This window comes from Paroedura picta, chromosome 10, assembly GCF_049243985.1.
Source record: "Paroedura picta isolate Pp20150507F chromosome 10, Ppicta_v3.0, whole genome shotgun sequence".
Lineage (NCBI taxonomy): Eukaryota > Metazoa > Chordata > Lepidosauria > Squamata > Gekkonidae > Paroedura > Paroedura picta.
Genome location: NC_135378.1, coordinates 79,708,652 through 79,727,862, shown reverse-complemented (window position 1 = coordinate 79,727,862; position 19,211 = coordinate 79,708,652). Strand labels below are relative to the sequence as shown.

At 46.5% G+C, this 19,211-nt stretch overlaps 1 protein-coding gene across 4 annotated transcripts in view; it reads right to left on the bottom strand.

Moving 5' to 3' along the window:
* Positions 1 to 1,381: 1,381 nt before the first annotated feature.
* Positions 1,382 to 19,211, bottom strand: part of PRKG2 (protein kinase cGMP-dependent 2) — a 105,950-nt gene continuing 88,120 nt past the window's right edge. For 2 of the 4 annotated variants that reach the window (XM_077301075.1, XM_077301074.1), the window contains 10 exons: positions 19,025 to 19,175; positions 18,362 to 18,498; positions 16,823 to 16,912; positions 15,248 to 15,389; positions 13,977 to 14,140; positions 13,793 to 13,858; positions 11,273 to 11,395; positions 7,679 to 7,741; positions 7,441 to 7,507; positions 1,382 to 5,932 (listed from right to left, as the gene is read on the bottom strand). In XM_077301075.1, coding sequence (XP_077157190.1) covers positions 5,837 to 5,932; positions 7,441 to 7,507; positions 7,679 to 7,741; positions 11,273 to 11,395; positions 13,793 to 13,858; positions 13,977 to 14,140; positions 15,248 to 15,389; positions 16,823 to 16,912; positions 18,362 to 18,498; positions 19,025 to 19,175 — 1,099 coding nt within the window. In that variant the 3' untranslated portion in view covers positions 1,382 to 5,836. The remainder of the gene's footprint in view (positions 5,933 to 7,440; positions 7,508 to 7,678; positions 7,742 to 11,272; positions 11,396 to 13,792; positions 13,859 to 13,976; positions 14,141 to 15,247; positions 15,390 to 16,822; positions 16,913 to 18,361; positions 18,499 to 19,024; positions 19,176 to 19,211) is intronic. The other 2 variants (XR_013224964.1, XM_077301076.1) reach the window with 2 other exon arrangements.

Below are 19,211 nucleotides of genomic sequence, written 5' to 3'. Positions count from 1 at the left end.
CTGGGTTTTCATACCCTACCTGTCACTACATGAAGGTGTCTCAAAAACGGCTTGCAAACATTTCTCCCTTCCTCTCTGCACAGCAGACGACCTGTGAGCTAGGTGAGGATGAGAGGGCCCTAACAGGACTACACTGCAAGAGCAGTCTTAGGAGAACTGTGACTGGCCCAAGATCACCCAGCTGGCTGCACGAGGAGGAGGAGTAGAGAATCAAACCCAGTTCTACAGACTAGAGTCTGCCGGTCTTAACCACGACATCACACTGGCTCCCTCCGCCCCTGATAACAACAGGAACATACCGGTGAATAAAATGAGACTGTAGGAAAGCATCACGTTGACTTCCAGTTCAAGAACCCAGTTGGGAAAAACATAGGATAAAATGGCAAGGGAGGGTTCATTTGCAGGGGAGAGTTGGTTTCCAGAAGAGGAAAGGCTAGGCAGGTTTCCCATCTGATTCTTCCCTGTAACCCAGGAGACACGTACAGTTCTGGAAACACATATCTCCACCTCCTGCCATTGGGGGGCTCAAAGGATGTGCTACTGAACATGGAGGTTCCCCTCAGTTATCGGGGCTAGTAGCCACTGGTAGACCTGTTCTCCATGAATCTATCCCATTCCATTTTAAAGAGGTCTATTGCTGTGGCCTTCGCTACATCCTCAGGCAGCAAATGGATTATCTGGGTCTTCTGACAAAGGTAGGCTTGACTTTCGAAAGAACCACTTGATGGTTTCTAAGATATTGGTGCACTCACACCTGCTTGTTCTACTGCAGACAAAAATGGCTACCCTCTGAAACTTGGTCTTCTGGACTACGACAAGCTTTCTCAACCAGGGTTTCATGAAACCCGGTGTTTCTTGATGGCCCTGGGTTTCCCAAATGGGTGGGAGTTAATTAATGTTAATATATATTTTAAATTTGTTAAACATTTATCGGGTGATATGACCATATACGGTCATGTTGATCCACCCCCCTCCTCAGAATGGCCAATGATGGGCCTGGAGGGGGCAGGAAAGGGAGGGGCCCCAGGTGGGCGTGTCCACAGCTCTGCTTCCCAACCATATTCTGCACAATTGCGCCACTTCTGGGGTTTCTCGAAGCCTGAAGACTGTTTTAGGGGTTTCTCAATGGTAAAAAAGTTGAGTAAGGCTGGATCTAGTCAAGCTTCTAAAAACTGACCACCCCATTCTTTTATCACTGGCTTAATTTTCATATGGCTTAATTTACATCTGTCTTTCTGCCCATACAGTATATTTCCATGAACCTGTGTGTTCTCTTGAGGTAGCTGGAAATACCAGGTTTTAGCTCTTTAGAGGGATTCACCGAAGAAATGAAGACCGCTTTCTCGTCTCCCGCACACAAAAGACACTGAAAAAACACAGATGAGGAAGAAGCCTGCAACAGATTTATTTGTGCACACAAAGAGATCCATGAGCTATACAGCGAGTTTAGAAAGGAGAAAGGCATTACTATTCGTTTTTCTCTCTGTACACACTTGCAATACTCTGTGCGATAAAACCTTCTACCCGGCGTACATTCTTAGTTAAAAAATAGTCATATATGAAAATCACGCATATATATATATATATACATACAAATAAATTGGAAAAAAACCTTATTTTTAAAAAAAAGGTTTTATAGCTTTTACATTTCAATTCATTTCTAAAAATGGGGCATGGACTGTAGATGGATGCGCACTAACTTTCACGGAAAACTAAAAACCTCTGGGAGACAAAACACAATCTTTGGTATTACTAATGGGAACTGGTCAGCCGTTTGGGGTTCCTTTAGATCAGGGATGGCCAAGCTATGGTTCTCCAGATGTCCACTGACTACAGTTCCATGAACTTCTGCCAGCTATGCTGGCAGGGGCCCATGAAAAAGGAGCTGGTCTGAGGCAGGAGTAGATGTCCAGGCCTCATCCCCTTTCCCAGGCATAGTAACCACCCAAGAATGCCACCCCCAAGTCCATGGAATGGGCCGATTCTCTGCTTTCATGGCAATCCTGGATATAGCTTGTGGCTGAGTCCATTAAGGCAGATTATAGGGGAAAGGTTGGGGTGGGGGGACTGGAAGCTCCTAGCCCCAGGACTCCAGGGACCCCCAGTTGGGAATCCCTGGATTAGACATTAGAAGCATCTAATGTTTAGATTTCCCTGACCTGGATGGCCCCAGCCAGCTTGATCTCATCAAATCTCAGGAATTAAGAAGGGTCCAGGGTTGCTGTGCAGAGGTAGGCAATGGCAAATGACCTCTGGACATCTCTTGCCTTGGAAAACCCCTTTGAGACGGCTGTAAATCGACTATGAATTTTTCACCCACTAAGGTTTAGGTTAGATATTCTAATGTTTAGATGGCACTGCTCTGGGTCACAAAAGCTATCCTGGGTCCATTCCGCACACATAGGATAATGCAGTCTCAATGCACTTTGGCAGCTGGATTTTTCTGTGCAGAACAGGAAAATCTACTTCTAAAGTGCATTGAAAGCACATTATCTATTGTGTGCAGACTAGACCCTGATCTCATCAGCTCTCAGAAGTGAAGCAAGTTCAGCCCTGGTTAGTACTTGGATGGGAGACCACCAGGAAAGTCCTGCATTGCGAAGCAGAGGCAGGCAATGTCCAACCACCCCTGAATGTCTCTTGCCCTGTAAACCCCGTGAGAACCAGATTCAGGAGAGACCATGCGGGCCATCTAGCCTAACCCCCTGCTCCAAGCAGGTTCAACCTTAAACTGAGGGGTCACCATAAGTCAACTGTGACTTGATGGCCAAGAGAATGTTTCGATTGCTGTGTGCTTTGATTCTCAGTGCTGCTGGGTTTTGGCCAACCCCCTTGAGTCTGACGACTTCTGAACGTAGCTGCAAACAACCGGAAGCACAGTGTGTGGGTGAGGGGAGGGTGGGAGGGGTTGCTGCACCGGGTGACCAAACATTAGCTATGTGGTTGCCATGCCATGTGACAAGTTCACAAGCAGTCATCCTGAGACAATCGGCCGCTACCATATCCACTCACTCTCCATAGGCAACATTCGTAAATTCAGGAGGGAGACCATTCGGCAAAACCTCGCTCCACTCCTGCTCCGAGATCCCAGTTCTCTGTTGCCAGTTCTCAATCAGCCTGAGAACTTTGATCCTATAATCCCTGAGTCCGTACTCCCACCGACCACTCCGGTGGTCTCACGGCGGTCTCCTTTTCCATGCCGCCTCCGCCGGCGTTAAATCTGTAGCGCTCCGTCAAAAGCAACTGATCCACAATGCAAAAATAGAAATCTTCGATTTCTCATTCTGATCAGCGTATTAAGAATCAAAACTCTTCTAGCATATAAAAAAATACTCTACCCGAAAGATCGGTTTCTCTACATTCTTCTGCTTCAACATGGCCAGTGTGCTTGTGATTTAAACTCTTGGAGTTGTATCATTATGAAAATAATTATGAAAAAATAAACCAACCACTTTAAGAATAATTCACGTTAAGGTGCTCGCAGTGCTATGTCGCTTCTGTTCAGACGTTACGAACGAACTGGCGTTGGGTTTTGTTCTTCCCCATGACCAGCTTTAACCTCATTTCCCATGGAGCACCCCCTTCTCTTTCTCCTGTGGCACAACAAGAGTTTAAAATAATCCCAGATTCCTCTAACGTCTGGTGCATCAACAAACCAAGGTTGGTCATTTTGTCTTCCCCAGTCACTGAGAACCGAGGTTTAACCCTGGTTTAGGTTCTCCATTGCTGGTTTAGGTTCTCCTCTCCCCTTTAATTTGTTTGCACATTCACATTCAGACATTCACTGGGAACTTCTGTTTTGGCATGCCATACTGGGGGAGAGAGCCTGTGAAAACAGCAGCGAGTGAGGTTCGTGTTCGTCATGAACAATCTCTGGTTGGCTTGTGAGTCCAAAGAGGAGAAGGCCTTAGCTGGTGTGCTTGGCAGATGGAGAACAATGGAAAGGAAAGAACGCTTGCAGGGACAAGAGTCACAGTTGAACGGGAATGCTCAAAAAGATCGGGAACCAAGTATCAACCAGCAGGTTAAATGGTGGTTTAGCACAGGTTTGCCATCAAGCAGACCACCAAAAATAAGTTACAACCAATCTAGATCACCTGATAAACATTCTTGTATGAAATTAGAGTTGCCAGCCCCCAGGTGATACCTGGAGATCCTCTGGGATCACAACTGGTCTCCGAGCCACAGAGATCAGTCCACCTGGAGAAAAGGGCTGTTTTGGAAGATACACTCCATGGCATTATACTCCACTAAACTCTTTCCCTTCTTCAGGCTGTATCCCCCATCCCCAATCTCTAGGTATTTCCCAACCCAGAGCTGGCAACCCTATATGAAAATGACATTGAAAAACAAGTTATTGCATTCTCATTTCATGTCTTTAGGCACACGTAATTTTAAGTGTCCTCCTTAAAACATTTGAAAACATTTCAGAAATCTAGAATTCAAAACGCTGCAAACAATATTTGGGAGAGGGGGAGACGGTACCTATAGGAAGTTATCCAACTGCAGCTCCATTCGGCTACAATCACTGGATTTTTGATGGGAATACCACTGGCCTTCTGATAGGGTTGGATCCAGGCAACCTTTAGCTCAATCCTGCCTAAATCTGCTCCTTGGAACAGATTGCTGCCATCTTGGATTTTTTTTCCAATGCAGGTTCCATGATCCCTGACATTACCTTCTGGGTGGTCAAAAGACACTCCATTCTCCCTTTTTCATCAGCTAAAACCTGGTGTGATCTAACCCAGTATGCCAGGGGAAGTCAACTTGTGGTCCTCCAGATGTCCATGGACTACAATTCCCATGAGCCCCTGCCAGTGTTTGCTGGCAGGGGCTCATGAGAATTGCAGTCCATGAACATCTGGAGAACCACAGGTTGACTACCACTTAGACTACCAGACTTGTTTTACCTCCCACCAACTCCAGGGTGAGAATGTATTTCTTCCATTTTCTTACAATACCTGTTTGGTCCAAGTTTGCTATTTATAACCTCCCTGCCTCTGGTGCAGAAAGGGAAAGGTGATTTCCCCTATAGACCATCCTGTCCCCACCTGTTCCTGAGGGTCCCTTGACCCCCCTCCCCCTCCTCCCATTTCAGGGGGCTCTGTACACTGCAGCAAGAATGGGAAGGTAGGAACACTCCCCTGCCGACTCCACCCCACTGAAGCCCTTATCCTCCCCAAGTTCTATCCCTACATCTCAAGGAGTTTCCAAACCTGGAGCTGGCAACTGTACCCCACCATCCCTCCACCAGAGGCCAGGAGGAACCCCGCTGCCAGCCCAGAACTGGAACCCTAGCTACAACCCTGAAAAAATGCTAGGGGTATCTGGGAGGACACTTTTTACAAGTGTGGGTTTTGTTTTCCTTCATGGAGGAGATACTAAAAGGTCATCTACATAAAACTAATTAGAATGCTTCTGGCCTCTCCTCTGCACCCCATCTCTGGTGTTCTTTCATTTTTCATCTCCGGGACTAGCCTTCCTTGCAGTGGCATTTTATGCAAAATGCACTCGAGCACAGATGCTGGCATGACGAGTTCGTTGCACGCCCCTCCAAGAGGCGGATGGAGACTTCAGTCGGCAATTCAGGGCAGAACGACACTTTCTGGATGTTGGGCCCTTCTGCTCCAGTCTTTCAATCAGCTTCTTGTGCACAGACCATTTGGGAAGTTACAAGATGAATTTGGGTATGGTCCACATGGCATCAGATCTGACAGTCAAAGTCCCGCTGATGTAAATGCAGCCAGGCGGAGCTCCTAATGAGGACGCTGGCGACCGGTGCAAACAATTGGAGGTGGTTTATGAGGTCGATATACAAATCGCAGCCCCCGTCCTCTTAGAAATCTTTATCCCATCCCGAAAGCTCATCTGGAGGGATGCTCTGCTCAGGAGGGTATCTATCAAAATAGCTGTAATCCATTGGACCTGAAAGCTAAAGAAGAATTAGCGAGAGATTTAAGTTTGAAGTGATGTAGGAATACAAGAGGCGCTGGGCTTGGAGTCCATCTAATCCAGCATCCTGTTTCACCCAGTGGCCAACAAACAGGACAGGGAGGCCAAGGCCTTCCCTGGTCATTGCCTTCTATCAGCTGGCCTTTCTCTTTCCTACACACCACTATTGGCTATGGTCCCACTCATTAATGCCACCGTTGCAGTGTTGGCTGCCATAGAATCTTTGAGGTGGAAAGGGCCAGACAGGCCATCGAGTCCAACCCTATTGCAGGATCAGCCTAAAGCATCCAGGATAAGTATCTGTCCAGCTGCTTCTTGAAGACCGCCAGTGAGGGGGAGCTCCCGACCTCCTTAGGCAGCCCATTCCACTGCTGAACTACTCTGACTGTGAACATTTTTTCCTGATATCTAGCCAATACCGTTGTAGTTTAAACCCATTACTGCGTATCCTCTCCTCTGCAGCCAACGGAAACAGCATCCTGCCCTCCTCCAAATGACAACCTTTCAAATACTTAAAGAGGGCTACCATGTCCCTTCTCAACCTCCTTTTCTCCAGACTGAGCATTCCCAAGCCCCCCATCCCTTCTTCATAGGCTTGATCCCCAGGGCCATGGGATTTTAAGTCCATTCAGACATGCTTGACCACAACAATAAAGACAATAAAACTAGGAAAAGTTGAAGGCAGCAGGAAGAGAGGAAGACCAAATATGACATGAAAGCCATGGCCTTCAGTTTGCAAGACCTGAACAAGGCTGTTAATGAGCAGACATTTGCGAATTAGTGACTTCCAAAATGTCGGATCAGACTCAGATGCAGAAAACCTGTATGCCAATGAGTCTGACTCTGATTGGACATTTTGGAAATCACTAATTCGCAAGGTCATAGAATCATAGAACCATAGAGCTGGAAGGGGCCACACAGGCCATCTGGTCCAACCCCCTGCTCAACGCAGGATCAGCCCAAAGCATCCTAAAGCATCCAAGAAAAGTGTGTATCCAACCTTTGCTTGAAGACTGCCAGTGAGGGGGAGCTCACCACCTCCTTAGGCAGCCTATTCCACTGCTGAACTAAAAAACAGGCAGGTTACCATAAACCAGAATCACTTGGCTTCACATAACACACACCCAAGCCGCAACTAGTAACAAATGCAGCTCGTTTCTCATGCGCTCCCCTGGCTTCTCCTTGCACGGGGCATGATTCATGTGTCCCGGTCTGCCACAAACTCACATTCCTCATACAGTATAACTGAAGAAGCCTGAAGGAATCATGCTAATTTTAAAAAAAAATCCTTTTAAATCTCAGTTTGTGTGGAATAAAATGCCAATTCAAGTGGGCATCTTTCAGGGCCACAGGAAACTGGAGTTTGTTAAAGCCAGGGATCTTTAAGCACGCACTGCGCCAAAAAGGGGAAGCAAAAAGACGGAGGGAAGAAAGCAAAGAAGAGCAAGGAAAGCATCCTTGATGTTAAAAATAGGCTGTCCTCCGTACCTCTCTTTTTAAAGGTGATGTTATCTTCCTGGCTCGGAGTCCCTCCCAATTGAAACCGTTCAGCCACCTAAGAGAGAAGAGCACAAAGACCTATAGAAGCCGGCTGCACTGGTGGATTATCCTAAACAAAAGGCACGTCTTGGCTGAAAGGAATGTCGCTCTCGCGGGGAGAGGAACAAAAGACATGATCCTGATATGCAGGATGTTGCCGGAGCCCCTTCTCTCACTCTTCCATTACCTGTGCCTCTTTATATCATGTATCCCATTCTTCAGATTGCCCAATCTCTCGGTAGGGTTTTGCCTAAAAAGGATTAAAAAGAAACATTGCATAATGTGCCGAAGGAGAGTGGGTTTATATATGTTGTTTTTGTGTTTTTCTCAAAGCGGCTTACAATCGCCTTCCCCTTCCTCTCCCCACAACAGACACCCTGTGAGGGAGGTGAGGCTGAGAGAGCCCTGAGATTACTGAAGAAGAAGAAGAGTTGGTTCTTATATGCTGCTTTTCTCTACCTGAAGGAGGCTCAAAGCGGCTTACAATCACCTTCCCTTTCCTCTCCCCACAACAGACACCCTGTGAGGGAGGTGAGGCTGAGAGAGCCCTGATATTACTGAAGAAGAAGAAGAGTTGGTTCTTATATGCTGCTTTTCTCTACCTGAAGGAGTCTCAGAGCAGCTGACATTCACCTTCCCTTTCCTCTCCCCACAACAGACACCCTGTGAGGGAGGTGAGGCTGAGAGAGCCCTGATATTACTGAAGAAGAAGAAGAGTTGGTTCTTATATGCTGCTTTTCTCTACCTGAAGGAGGCTCAAAGCGGCTTACAATCACCTTCCCTTTCCTCTCCCCACAACAGACACCCTGTGAGGGAGGTGAGGCTGAGAGAGCTCTGATATTACTGAAGAAGAAGAGTTGGTTCTTATATGCTGCTTTTCTCTACCTGAAGGAGGCTCAAAGCGGCTTACAATCACCTTCCCTTTCCTCTCCCCACAACAGACACCCTGTGAGGTGGGTGAGGCTGGGAGAGCCCTGATATTACTGAAGAAGAAGAAGAGTTGGTTCTTATATGCTGCTTTTCTCTACCTGAAGGAGGCTCAAAGCGGCTTACAATCACCTTCCCTTTCCTCTCCCCACAACAGACACCCTGTGAGGGAGGTGGGGCTGAGAGAATTCTGAGAGAGACTGCTCTGTGAGAACAGCACCACCAAGGGCATCAAGCTGGCTGCATGTGGAGGAGCGGGGAATCAAACCCAGCTCGCCAGATTAGAAGCCACCGCTCTCAACCATGACACCAAGCTGTACAGTAATGGTGTGATAGTGATAGTGATAGTGTTACCGTCACTTCTCAGATGGAAGTACTGGTTTACTACGCTTGGAGCATGTTTGCTTCTGCATACTACAGAGAGCTTCCCTCTCAAGAAGTCTGCTGCCATCCGGTGATCTGCTGGAGGGCCTCAGGGGCAAGACGGTTGGGTATGTGAAACTGGTGTGACATTGTGGTTAATGTTCTGGATTATGCCCTGGGGCCAACCGGGTTAGAATCCACACTCTGCCTCAGAAGCTGGGTCCTTCTTGGCCTCATCAAATTGGTATAGGTTTGCTGTTAAAGGTAAGCCACCAACCTGTGCGGGGGGGGGGGGTCGTTCAGGGCATCCTTGTGTAGGAACCAGTACATCCAGCAAAAGGGGTACTGCACTGGGGTTGTGAAACTTTTGATTTTTGCAGCGGTCAGCACCCATGCTCTGCAATGGTATCTTGTCATGTATCTATTTATTTATAATTCAATTTATATCCCACCACTTCCACGTAGTTCCCATCTGCAATGACGGAACACGCCAAATCACAACCCCACAGAAATTATCGCCAGGACAGAATCACAGAATCATAGAGTTGGAAGGGGCCATACAGGCCATCTACGACAGAGAATGAGGTGGCTGGATGGAGTCACTGAAGCAGTAGGTGCAAACGTAAAAGGACTCCAGGGAATGGTAGAGGACAGGAAGGCCTGGAGGATCATTGTCCATGGGGTTGTGATGGGTCGGACACGACTTTGCACATAACAACAACAACAACAAATACAGGCCATCTAGTCCAACCCCCTGCTCAACGCAGGACCAAACAGCCTCTCAGCGTTCCTATTAATTCTCCAGAATTTGGGGGTTAGATCCAGTCAGGTTTCCCGACAATAAGAAAAAGGGAGAAAGAAGTTTCCTTGGACCACGCAAGTCATGGGGACTTCCAGGGATGTAAGCCAAGAGCTGAGCAAGAAACCTGGATGGATCCAGCCCAGTGGGTTACAATGGCTTAGACTTTGGCACTCAATTTTATGTCAGTTGCCTAGCAACCTGAACGAAAGGTTCAATGCAAACCGAGAAACCAAAGGGGCTCTCTCATAAATCAGTTAACAGGAAGAGAAGAGGTAGCAGCTTAGCTCAGATGTAATAGGAAATCATGGTTTGCTGATAAGTGAATAGGTGAAGGCATCCTCGGATTCTGGAGGTCGTTCTTTTTCTTTCCCCTGCATGGCCAGACGACTACATTCTTCTGGGTTCACAGCAAATGTTTCCGAGACAGCCACTTGGATGTAGCTGATAAACCAAAGTTTGCGCCTTGACTCCAAAGCTAGACTCCAAAGTGAGAGTGAATCATAGTGCTCTTCTTCACATTTTCATTGCTTGTGTGGCCCTATTGCTTTGGTTTTTTCCCCTTTTCCCCCTAGTGGTGGATTCGATATTGCACCGTTGTATGTCCAACATAAAAACCTACAGATTTAAAGTACAGTTTTTAATGTTCAATCAGGGATTCCCAACCAGGGTTAGGGGAAACCCTGGGGTTACAGGAGGGCTCCTAGAGGTTTCACGGCATTTCCCAGGGGTTTGGGGGGCTGCTGGCATTGCTAGACGTCACTGGAGCCCACTCTCCTGGTGCTCTACAGGCCTTGCCTCATTCTCCACAATGTAAATGGTTGAGGATCGCTTGATTGATTGGCTGGCTCCCACATCTTACTTCTGTGGCTGCTTCTCTAAAGGGGCGTATCACCCATTCCGGGGTTTCTCGAAGCCTGAGAAAATATTCCAGGGGCTCCTCTATGGTCAAAAGGTTTTAAAAGGCTGTGCTAGATGTACAGCAATGTAATATCAAACTGACCATTAGAGGGAGCAACAGGAACGCACGAGTGACAAAAATGAGAGCATGGAAGAGTCCATGGTTTGGAATCCTAGGCTGAAGTGCAAGTGAAAAATGAGTTTTCCAGTTCCGAAGCAATGGCAAGGTTGTGGTGTGTGCCATGAAAGAGGAGATTTCTAATTACCTGCCCATACAAGGGGAAAGAGGAGAGCAGAGAGTGCGCAAACTTGAGCTTGTTCATATAACAGCGAACCTCGGTTTCCTATTACATATAAATCAGCCTGTGACATATAAATCGCCTGACGCTCAATAGGGCTGGGACAAGGTGGAGGAAAAGGTTCCCGCAGCACATGAAAGTTAAGCCTACCTTTCCACAACACACACCAAAGAGATGAGGCAAATGAACCACAATCACAAAGCATCGCCACATAAAAACACTGAACATTCCCAAAGTCAAATGCTAATAAAATGTCAAGCATTCAGCTCACCCTGATAATTAAACTAAAAAAAAAAAATCAGTTCTATGGTGTTAATATCTGGAAAGCGTATGCAAGCAGGAAAGTCTTGTAAAAAAATACACTTTTGCTGGAGAAAACCAGGAAAGGTGTTATAATCGTAAGGTAGCCATTCTGAACTGGGGCACCGGACAGAAAATGCTAAGCCAGCGAACGCATTCTTCTCAAGCCTTTGTCCCAAAATGCCCTCCTCACCTGCAGAGCCGCCGAATCAGATCTTCCGGACGCTTGGATATTATTCTTGGGAAATCGAGTCTTTCGACGCCTTTTAGAATCAAATTGTAGGTCACCATCTGGTCAACCCCAGAAAACGGAGGGCTGGAGAGAGAGGCCACGATTTGGGGTGTGCGTATAAAAGACATTTAAAAAAGAAAACAGAACGGTTGAGAAGAAAGAGAAGGGTAAGGCTGTGAACTGTTTTTATTAGCCAGAAAGCAAACTGTTTGGTCTGTGCTTTTACACATTTATTTGATTTTTGGTTTAGATTGTTTTTTTTTTATGATGCTGTTATAACAAAAACAATGGGCTGCAAAGAGACAAAGGGGGAAATGGTGCAGCAGGAAGATTTTTTTTTATTTCAAAGTATTAGAAGAAGAAGAAGAGTTGGTTCTTATATGCAGCTTTTCCCTACCTGAAGGAGGCTCAAAGCGGCTTACAGTCGCCTTCCCTTTCCTCTCCCCCCAACAGACACCCTGTGGGGTGGGTGAGGCTGTGAGACCCCTGATATTCCTGCTCAGTCAGAACAGTTTTATCAGTGCCGTGGCGAGCCCAAGGTCACCCAGCTGGCTGCATGTGGGGGAGCGCAGAATCGAACCCGGCATGCCAGATTAGAAGTCCGCACTCCTAACCACTACACCAAACTGGCTCTTTATTTATCATTATTAGTTATTTTTATTATCATCATCATCATCACAGCCAGATATCTGACCAGTCGATGGTGCTCAGTGATTTGAAATATATCCAAGTTCTTGGGAATGGCAGAGGCACCTTCTTGCTGTTCTAAGCAATACTGTCTTCTCCAGCTGAGCTAGTGTTAGTTGCTCAATGCTCAGAATGTCCAGGTGTTTCCTGAGACTTCTAAGCACTGCTCTAAGCACTGTCCAATGACAATCGATATGATGGTCACCTCCTTCTCCCAGAGGCACTCTAACTCTCCTTTTAGGTCTTGGTATTTTGTGGTCTTCTCCTATTCTTTCTTTTCTATTCTGCTGTCTCCTGGGATTGCAATGTGCATGATCCAAACCCTATTTCACATCAAGAATCTTTGCTTCACCATTCTCCATGATCTTGACTGGTTCGTGCACACACAAATTTCTGGCTGATGGTAAGCCAAACTTTTTGCAAAGATTCCAGTGCAATATAACGGCAACTCCATTGTGACATTCTTTATAGTGTGCTTGAGCAGTTTTACTGCAGACACTGATCAGAGGATAATGATATTAACGCAATAATTTAATAACTTATTTTGCAATAAGAATTCCTTCCCACTACACCACTGGTTTTTGCTTCATCTCTTTTAATTGTTAGCTGCCTCAGTGGCTCTAATTGGGCAAAAAGGCAGGGTATACATTTTGTAACTAAAACAACAAATAAATGAAATCTGCCATCGTAAAGTCACACAGGTGACATCACTGTTCATGTAACCATCACTCCTAAAGGAAATAAAAGAAGGCCAATTGAATTAATTTATTTATGAATCGATTTATGGACCGCCCCTCTCGGACTTGCTGTCTCTTTAAGCAAAGATGGCTTTTTCTTTAATATAATCCCGCTTTCATTTGGAGGTATAGATCAATGCTGATTAATACTAAAGTGCCCCAAATCTTTCTTAACCATTAATTGACTGATCCATGTTTATAGTTGAAGCAGAGTTTTATGATTAGATTATGGCAGCGTCTGCTGGGAAATTTCATCCTGATTATGGTAAAGAAAAACAATCCAGCATGCATGCAAATCTGATTAAAGGGCGGAAAGGATGGTGCATCCATTTGGAAGCGCCTAGCAGGTTAGTTGCAGCAAGCTTCTAGCCCTTTGCACAATGGCTAGAATGCCCCAGTAGGATTAGTTCAAATCCACACTCAGCCATGAAGCTCATGGGGGACTTACGAACAATCATTCTGCTGACAAGCCATGCTCTCGGCCTCACACAGCTGATGTGAGGGGAGAAAGGAGATGTGAACACCATTTATTTATTTAAATTTATAGACCTCCCTCTCTGCTGGAGCAGATTGAGGAAGCTGAACAACATACGTTCAACAATACACTTAAACTCATAGTTAAACCATCTTAAATTCGGTTCAAGAAGTCTGCCCATGAGTGCTCCAGAACTCAAGGTGGGTGTGCAAAACAGGGGAGGCCAGTCAGATGTTGATGTTGGCTGTTTTACTGGCCTCAACCACAGGCGTGGTGGAAGAGCGGGCGCTGCAGGGGCTGGCCAATCCAGCGAAGCAAGGCTGGGCGCACCCGCATTAGCCCATGGAGCCGGAAGTGGAGTCCGGACAGCCAGACACCACTCCTCCCATAGGGGCTCTTCACAAATATAAGAGCAACTACTGGTACAGATGAGGTAGATTTGGTCTGGATTGAGGACTGAAAAATCCAAGGCAAAGAATAGCAAGACTGAAATCAGGAGACCTAGATGAAGGATCATATATTAGGAGATATATTAGAAGATATATTAGTAGCTGGTCTACTGAAACAGAAGGTGTTTCCTACCCACAGGTTGTGACCCTTCTAATTACAGAGGCCAGGGCTTTCTGTGTACCAGAAGGTCTTCCACCACTGCAGGCCAGTGAGTAATAGAGAGAACAATGGACAGAAATAACATATTTGTGAAAACCTTTCAGGTCATAAAAGGTCAAAAAGCAGCGACATCAGGATTGATTAACCGGGCACTTACTTTCCCGTGAGCAATTCATAGACCAGGATTCCGAGCGACCAGAAATCCACACTGAAATCATGCCCTTTATTCAGAATGACTTCAGGAGCGACGTACTCGGGAGTGCCACAAAAGGTCCAGGTCTTCTGTCCGGCTCCGATCTTCTTAGCAAACCCAAAATCAACCTTACGAGAAAGAGCAGTAATTCACAGGTCAGGTGGTCCTAAAAAGGGATTCGTGCCCATTTTATAAAAACATTGCCAGTACCGAGAAAAGCATTTCACATGGAGCGTATTGTGTTCTCTTTTCTCGGATGGCCTGCCGCTTTCTTTTCGGCTAGGCTGAAAAAGTCATCCATGTGAAAAACTAGGTCCTTTTATAATGCTTCCAAAAGTGTTATGCAAAACTTCTATGTTCTTAATTAAAAAGGAAGACTAACTAGGTCTCCCGTTTAGAACAAGAGTCTAGTAGCACCTTAAAGACTAGAAAAAAATGGAAGAAGAAGAGCTGATTTTTTAGACTTTGCTTTTCACTACCTGAAGGAGTCCCAAGGCGACTTACAAACACCACAACAGGCACCCTGGGAGGTAGGTGAGGCTGAGAGAGCTCTAAGAGAATTGTGACTGGCCCAAGGTCGCCCAGCTGGCTGCATTTGGAAAGGTGGACAATCAAACCCGATTCTTGCCCCACCATGCTGGCTCTCTGGGCAGGCAGAAGAAGCATCTGAGGAAATCAGCAGTGGCACTTGGGATTTTATCACGATGTGATAAAAGAAAAAAGAAAAAAGAAAAGCAGAAAACATATCCACAGGGATCATGGCACTTTAGGTGCCATATTGGGAACTGCTGTCCTACTCTGTCAGCAAGGGCCTCACTTAGGGTCAACAAGTATTGAAGAAGAAGAAGAAGAAGAAGAAGAAGAAGAAGAAGAAGAAGAAGAAGAAGAAGAAGAAGAAGAAGAAGAAGAAGAAGAGATGGTTCTTATATGCCCTAGATTAATTCCTCCCCACATTCTGATTTTGCACAGGCAAATGATTTGCGGAAATGCAGTGCAGACGAAAAACTGTAGCAACGAGAGATGTGTGAGGCTGGAGTCAATATATTCAAGGAAAATGGATCCCCTGATAGAAACATTTCATCCTAATACACCAGGGGAAAAGCAGCCTGGGCTTCCAAGAATTAAATGCTCTCCAATTCCCCTTTGGTGAATGGGTCGCCGGATGCAAAACAAGACTTTCTCGGCCGTAGGGCTACACAAACAGCGTTTCATTTTATTTTGATGTTTAAACTTACCAGTTTGACATAGCCTTGGGCATCCAGAATTAAATTTTCCGGCTTCAGGTCCCTGTAGATAACGCTGATGCGATGCAAATATTCTACAGCTTCTGTCACACACCCAACGCAGAACTTTGTAGTGGTTTCATCAAAGCTGCCTCTAAAACAGAGAAACTGGTTTCATTTTATCTCTCCAAATAAACACAAGCAGGTTTGCCAACCTCCAGGCACAGCCTGGAGGTATCCCAGAATTACAGCTCATCTCCAGACTACAGAGATCAGTTCCCTTGGAGAAAGTGGGTGCTTTGAAGAAGAAGAGTTGATTCTGATATGCCGCTTTTCTCTACCCGAAGGAGTCTCTAAGTGGCTTACGTTTGCCTTCCCTTTCCTCTCCCCACAACAGACACCCTGTGAGGGAGGGGAGGCTGAGAGAGCCCTGAGATTACTGAAGAAGAAGAAGAAGAGTTGGTTTTAATATGCCGCTTTTCTCTACTCGAAGGAGTCTCAAAGCGGCTTACAATCTCCTTCCCTTTCCTCTCTCCACAACAGACACCCTGTGAGGTGGGTGAGGCTGTGAGAGCCCTGATATTCCTGCTCGGTCAGAACAGCTTTCTCAGTTCTGTGGAGAGCCCAAGGTCACCCAGCTGGCTGCATGTGGGGGAGTGCAGAATCAAACCCATCTCACCAGATTAGAAGTCTGCACTCCTAACCACTACACCAAGGGTGGACTCTGTGGTGTTGTACCCCACTGAGGTCCCTGGAAGACTAGTCCCTCCCAAATCCCTTCCACTCACGGGAGTTTGGCTCTAGGATATTTAAATGAGTATTAAATCTCATATTCCTATAGCAAAATAGAAAATCTCAACCCCCACAGGCTTTTCGAGGCAAGATATGAGATTTACCATTGGCTGTCTCTTCCCAGCAATCCTGGACATCTTTGGGGTCTCCCATCCAAATACTAACCAGGTCCGACCCTGCTGGACTTCCAAGTCCTAATAACATTGGGCCGGTCAGGGCTATTCATACTACTACTACTACTACTACTACTACTACTACTACTACTACTACTACTTCTTCTTCTTCTCTGGCTAATTCAGTGGTAAGATTGTGCCTCCTTCTGATTTACACAATGGAGATGCCAAAATTAACGGTGTCCTCCTACCACCATTCCCACCCCAGTTTCCCAGCATTGCTGGCACAGGCCACAGCAGAGAGAAGAAGAATCGGTAGAATATCTAGAGAAAAGGTGCACAATCATAAACCAAGCCTGTGAGAAAGAAAAGCCGCCCTTCCTATGAGCTCATTCCCATCTTAAAAGCATTCCGGAGCATCGCTTGGGAAACCTGCCTGACCACAACAAAACCACACTGTAAACGAATGCAGAAGCTTGTACAGGAGAGGCAGGACAGCTCTATCAAGCCAACCTTAAAGCTTCTGAGAATCTGTCCTCTCTAGACAACCGCTCCCGTGTCACACCAATCTAATATGACACGGGCCTTAAGAGCTGCGTCTTTGGTTTCAAAGGCCCCTTTAGTCCTTGTAGCCCACGTACAGAAAACGCCAGAGGCTGCACGGGAGAAGGTCTGATGTTACCTGTCCCGCAGGATGCTCCAGAGTTCACCTCCCAGACAGGCTTCCAAGAGCATGTAAACGTATTTGTTGTCTTTGAAAGTGCGGTACAACCTGCAGCAAAGGGAAACAAGAACAGAACACCCAAATCTCAACTGCTTTGATTTTTTTTTTAATTACCCCCTTCTCAGATGTGTCGCCAAGAGGTTATTAGGGTTTTTTTTGCAGCCAAGGGCTTTCCTGCATTGACATATTACTCACTGTTAAGTTCATGTTTCGGGAGGGGCGGAGTGTCTTCCTGTTTGCACAGGTTTTGCTCCTCTAGCGGTCCATTCGATATCAGACAGCTTCATTTCCAGAAAGGCTGGTATAAGCTTTTGTGTGTCTGTATCTGAAGAAGTGTGCATGTACACGAAAGCGTACACACGAAACCTTAAAGGTACCATTGGACTTTGTTCTGCTGCTTCAGACCAACATGGCTCCCCTTTATTTCCGGCTTCTCTCCTTTCTCCCTGGAGAAAATGGCTGCTTTGGAAGGTGGACTTCCCCAAACCCCACCCTCCTCAGGCTCCACACCCCCCAAAAATTCTCCAGATCTTTCCCAGCCCCAATTTGGCAACCCTACATGCCCCTCCTCCCTGCTATCAGACAAGGGCCTAGTCTGCATACAATAGATAATGCACTTTCAATGTGCTTCCGCGGCTGGATTTTCCGGTGCAGAACAGGAAAATCTACTTCTAAAGTGCATTGAAAGTGCATTATCTCATGTGTGCAGACTAGGCCAAGGTTTCACACAAGAAACTTCTCTCCCAGTGGAATTGCAAAGAATGGTGCTTTGTTAAGGTCACAGGGTGTGTAGAATTGGAGTGCTGGGAGGCCTAGTGTGGTGTGTGGGTCCCAGTGAAAGATATTTGCATTTGTGGAGGCATTTGGAGCAGAATAGGGAATTATCCCTATGCGGAAGCCACCCTTGGCTCAGAGCCCTGCTCAGATATGGCCTTCTGGTGGTATAAAGACCAAGGTTACATAGTACTGGAATAAACTGGAGCAAAGAACTGCACCGTGTGAATATCTTCTTGTCCTTTTCAACTTTATTCACACGGGGAGGAGTTGCCAGAGCATTCTCTGGTTCAGTAAACCCTTTTGTGTGATAATTTTCTTCAGTGACAAGTCATCCTTTCAGGTTGGTTAGGACAACTGTCCAAAAGAGCTGCAGATCTAACATGAGATGCTCTGACCATGAAAAACATAACATAAATTTCAAATTAATGTTGATCAAAGATATGAATGCGCCTGGTGCAGCTCTTTGTTCATTCCAGGACTATGCATCAGAGATGATTTTGGGCTGTCTCAGCCTCATTCGACACAAAGGGCTTGTTGTGAGGAAAAACTGAGGTAAACAAAGGACGATACACATTTCCCTGAGTCCTGTGAGGGAAGAGGCAGAATAAAAATATGATGCGGGCAACTAGTGATGGGCCAAACAGAATTACTGTGCAACTCCTGTGAGAGCTATCACAATTAAACGAAATTAAAGGTTTTAAGAAGGGAAAAAACGCTCACTTCACAACGAACGGCGAGCAGGCTTCTTCTAGAATCTTCTTTTCCGAGTGAATGTGCTCCTGCTGTTTGGTATCCACCACATGCTTCTTTTTGATACATTTCATGGCGAAAGCTATATTCTCGTTCTTGACTTTCACCTGGGCGCACACAGAGATGGAGACAAAATTACCAGGGAGGACGCACCAACGTGAATTCCCCTTCCACTCCCACCCACCTGCCAGTCTTAGCGTTGATTTGGGATTCTGAAACCCCAGAGTAAACACAGACTCGACTAAATAGGATAGGTGTAAAAAGAACCAAGCAGAACCCACGCGGCTTGGGGAGGGAGTAGTTTGATTCCCATAGCAACCAGAAGTGATCCGGGGCCAGGGGACCAAGCCCTAGGACAGGGGTAGTCAAACTGCGGCCCTCCAGATGTCCATGGACTACAATTCCCAGGAGCCCCTGCCAGCGAATGCTGGCAGGGGCTCCTGGGAATTGTAGTCCATGGACATCTGGAGGGCCGCAGTTTGACTACCCCTGCCCTAGGAGGACAGGCTGGGGGGTTTGGGAATGTTCAGCCTGGAGAAGAGGAGGCGGAGAGGGGACAGGATGGCTCTCTTGAAGGATCTGAAAGATTGCCACTCGGAGGAGGACAGAGAGGGCTGAAAGGGGGATGCTTACAAGTTCAACTCTCCCGAACCCGCCGACGCCCAAGGTTGCGACAATCTCCAGGTTTTGAAACGGACAGGAAGAAGGAAACTGGGTGACTTTTTCTCTGAGCTGGACCATCTCTAAGGAGACATCACTGGGCAGCCGTTCAGAGGAAGAAACTCTGCATAGGAGGGGGAGTGGGGGGAAACAAAGAATA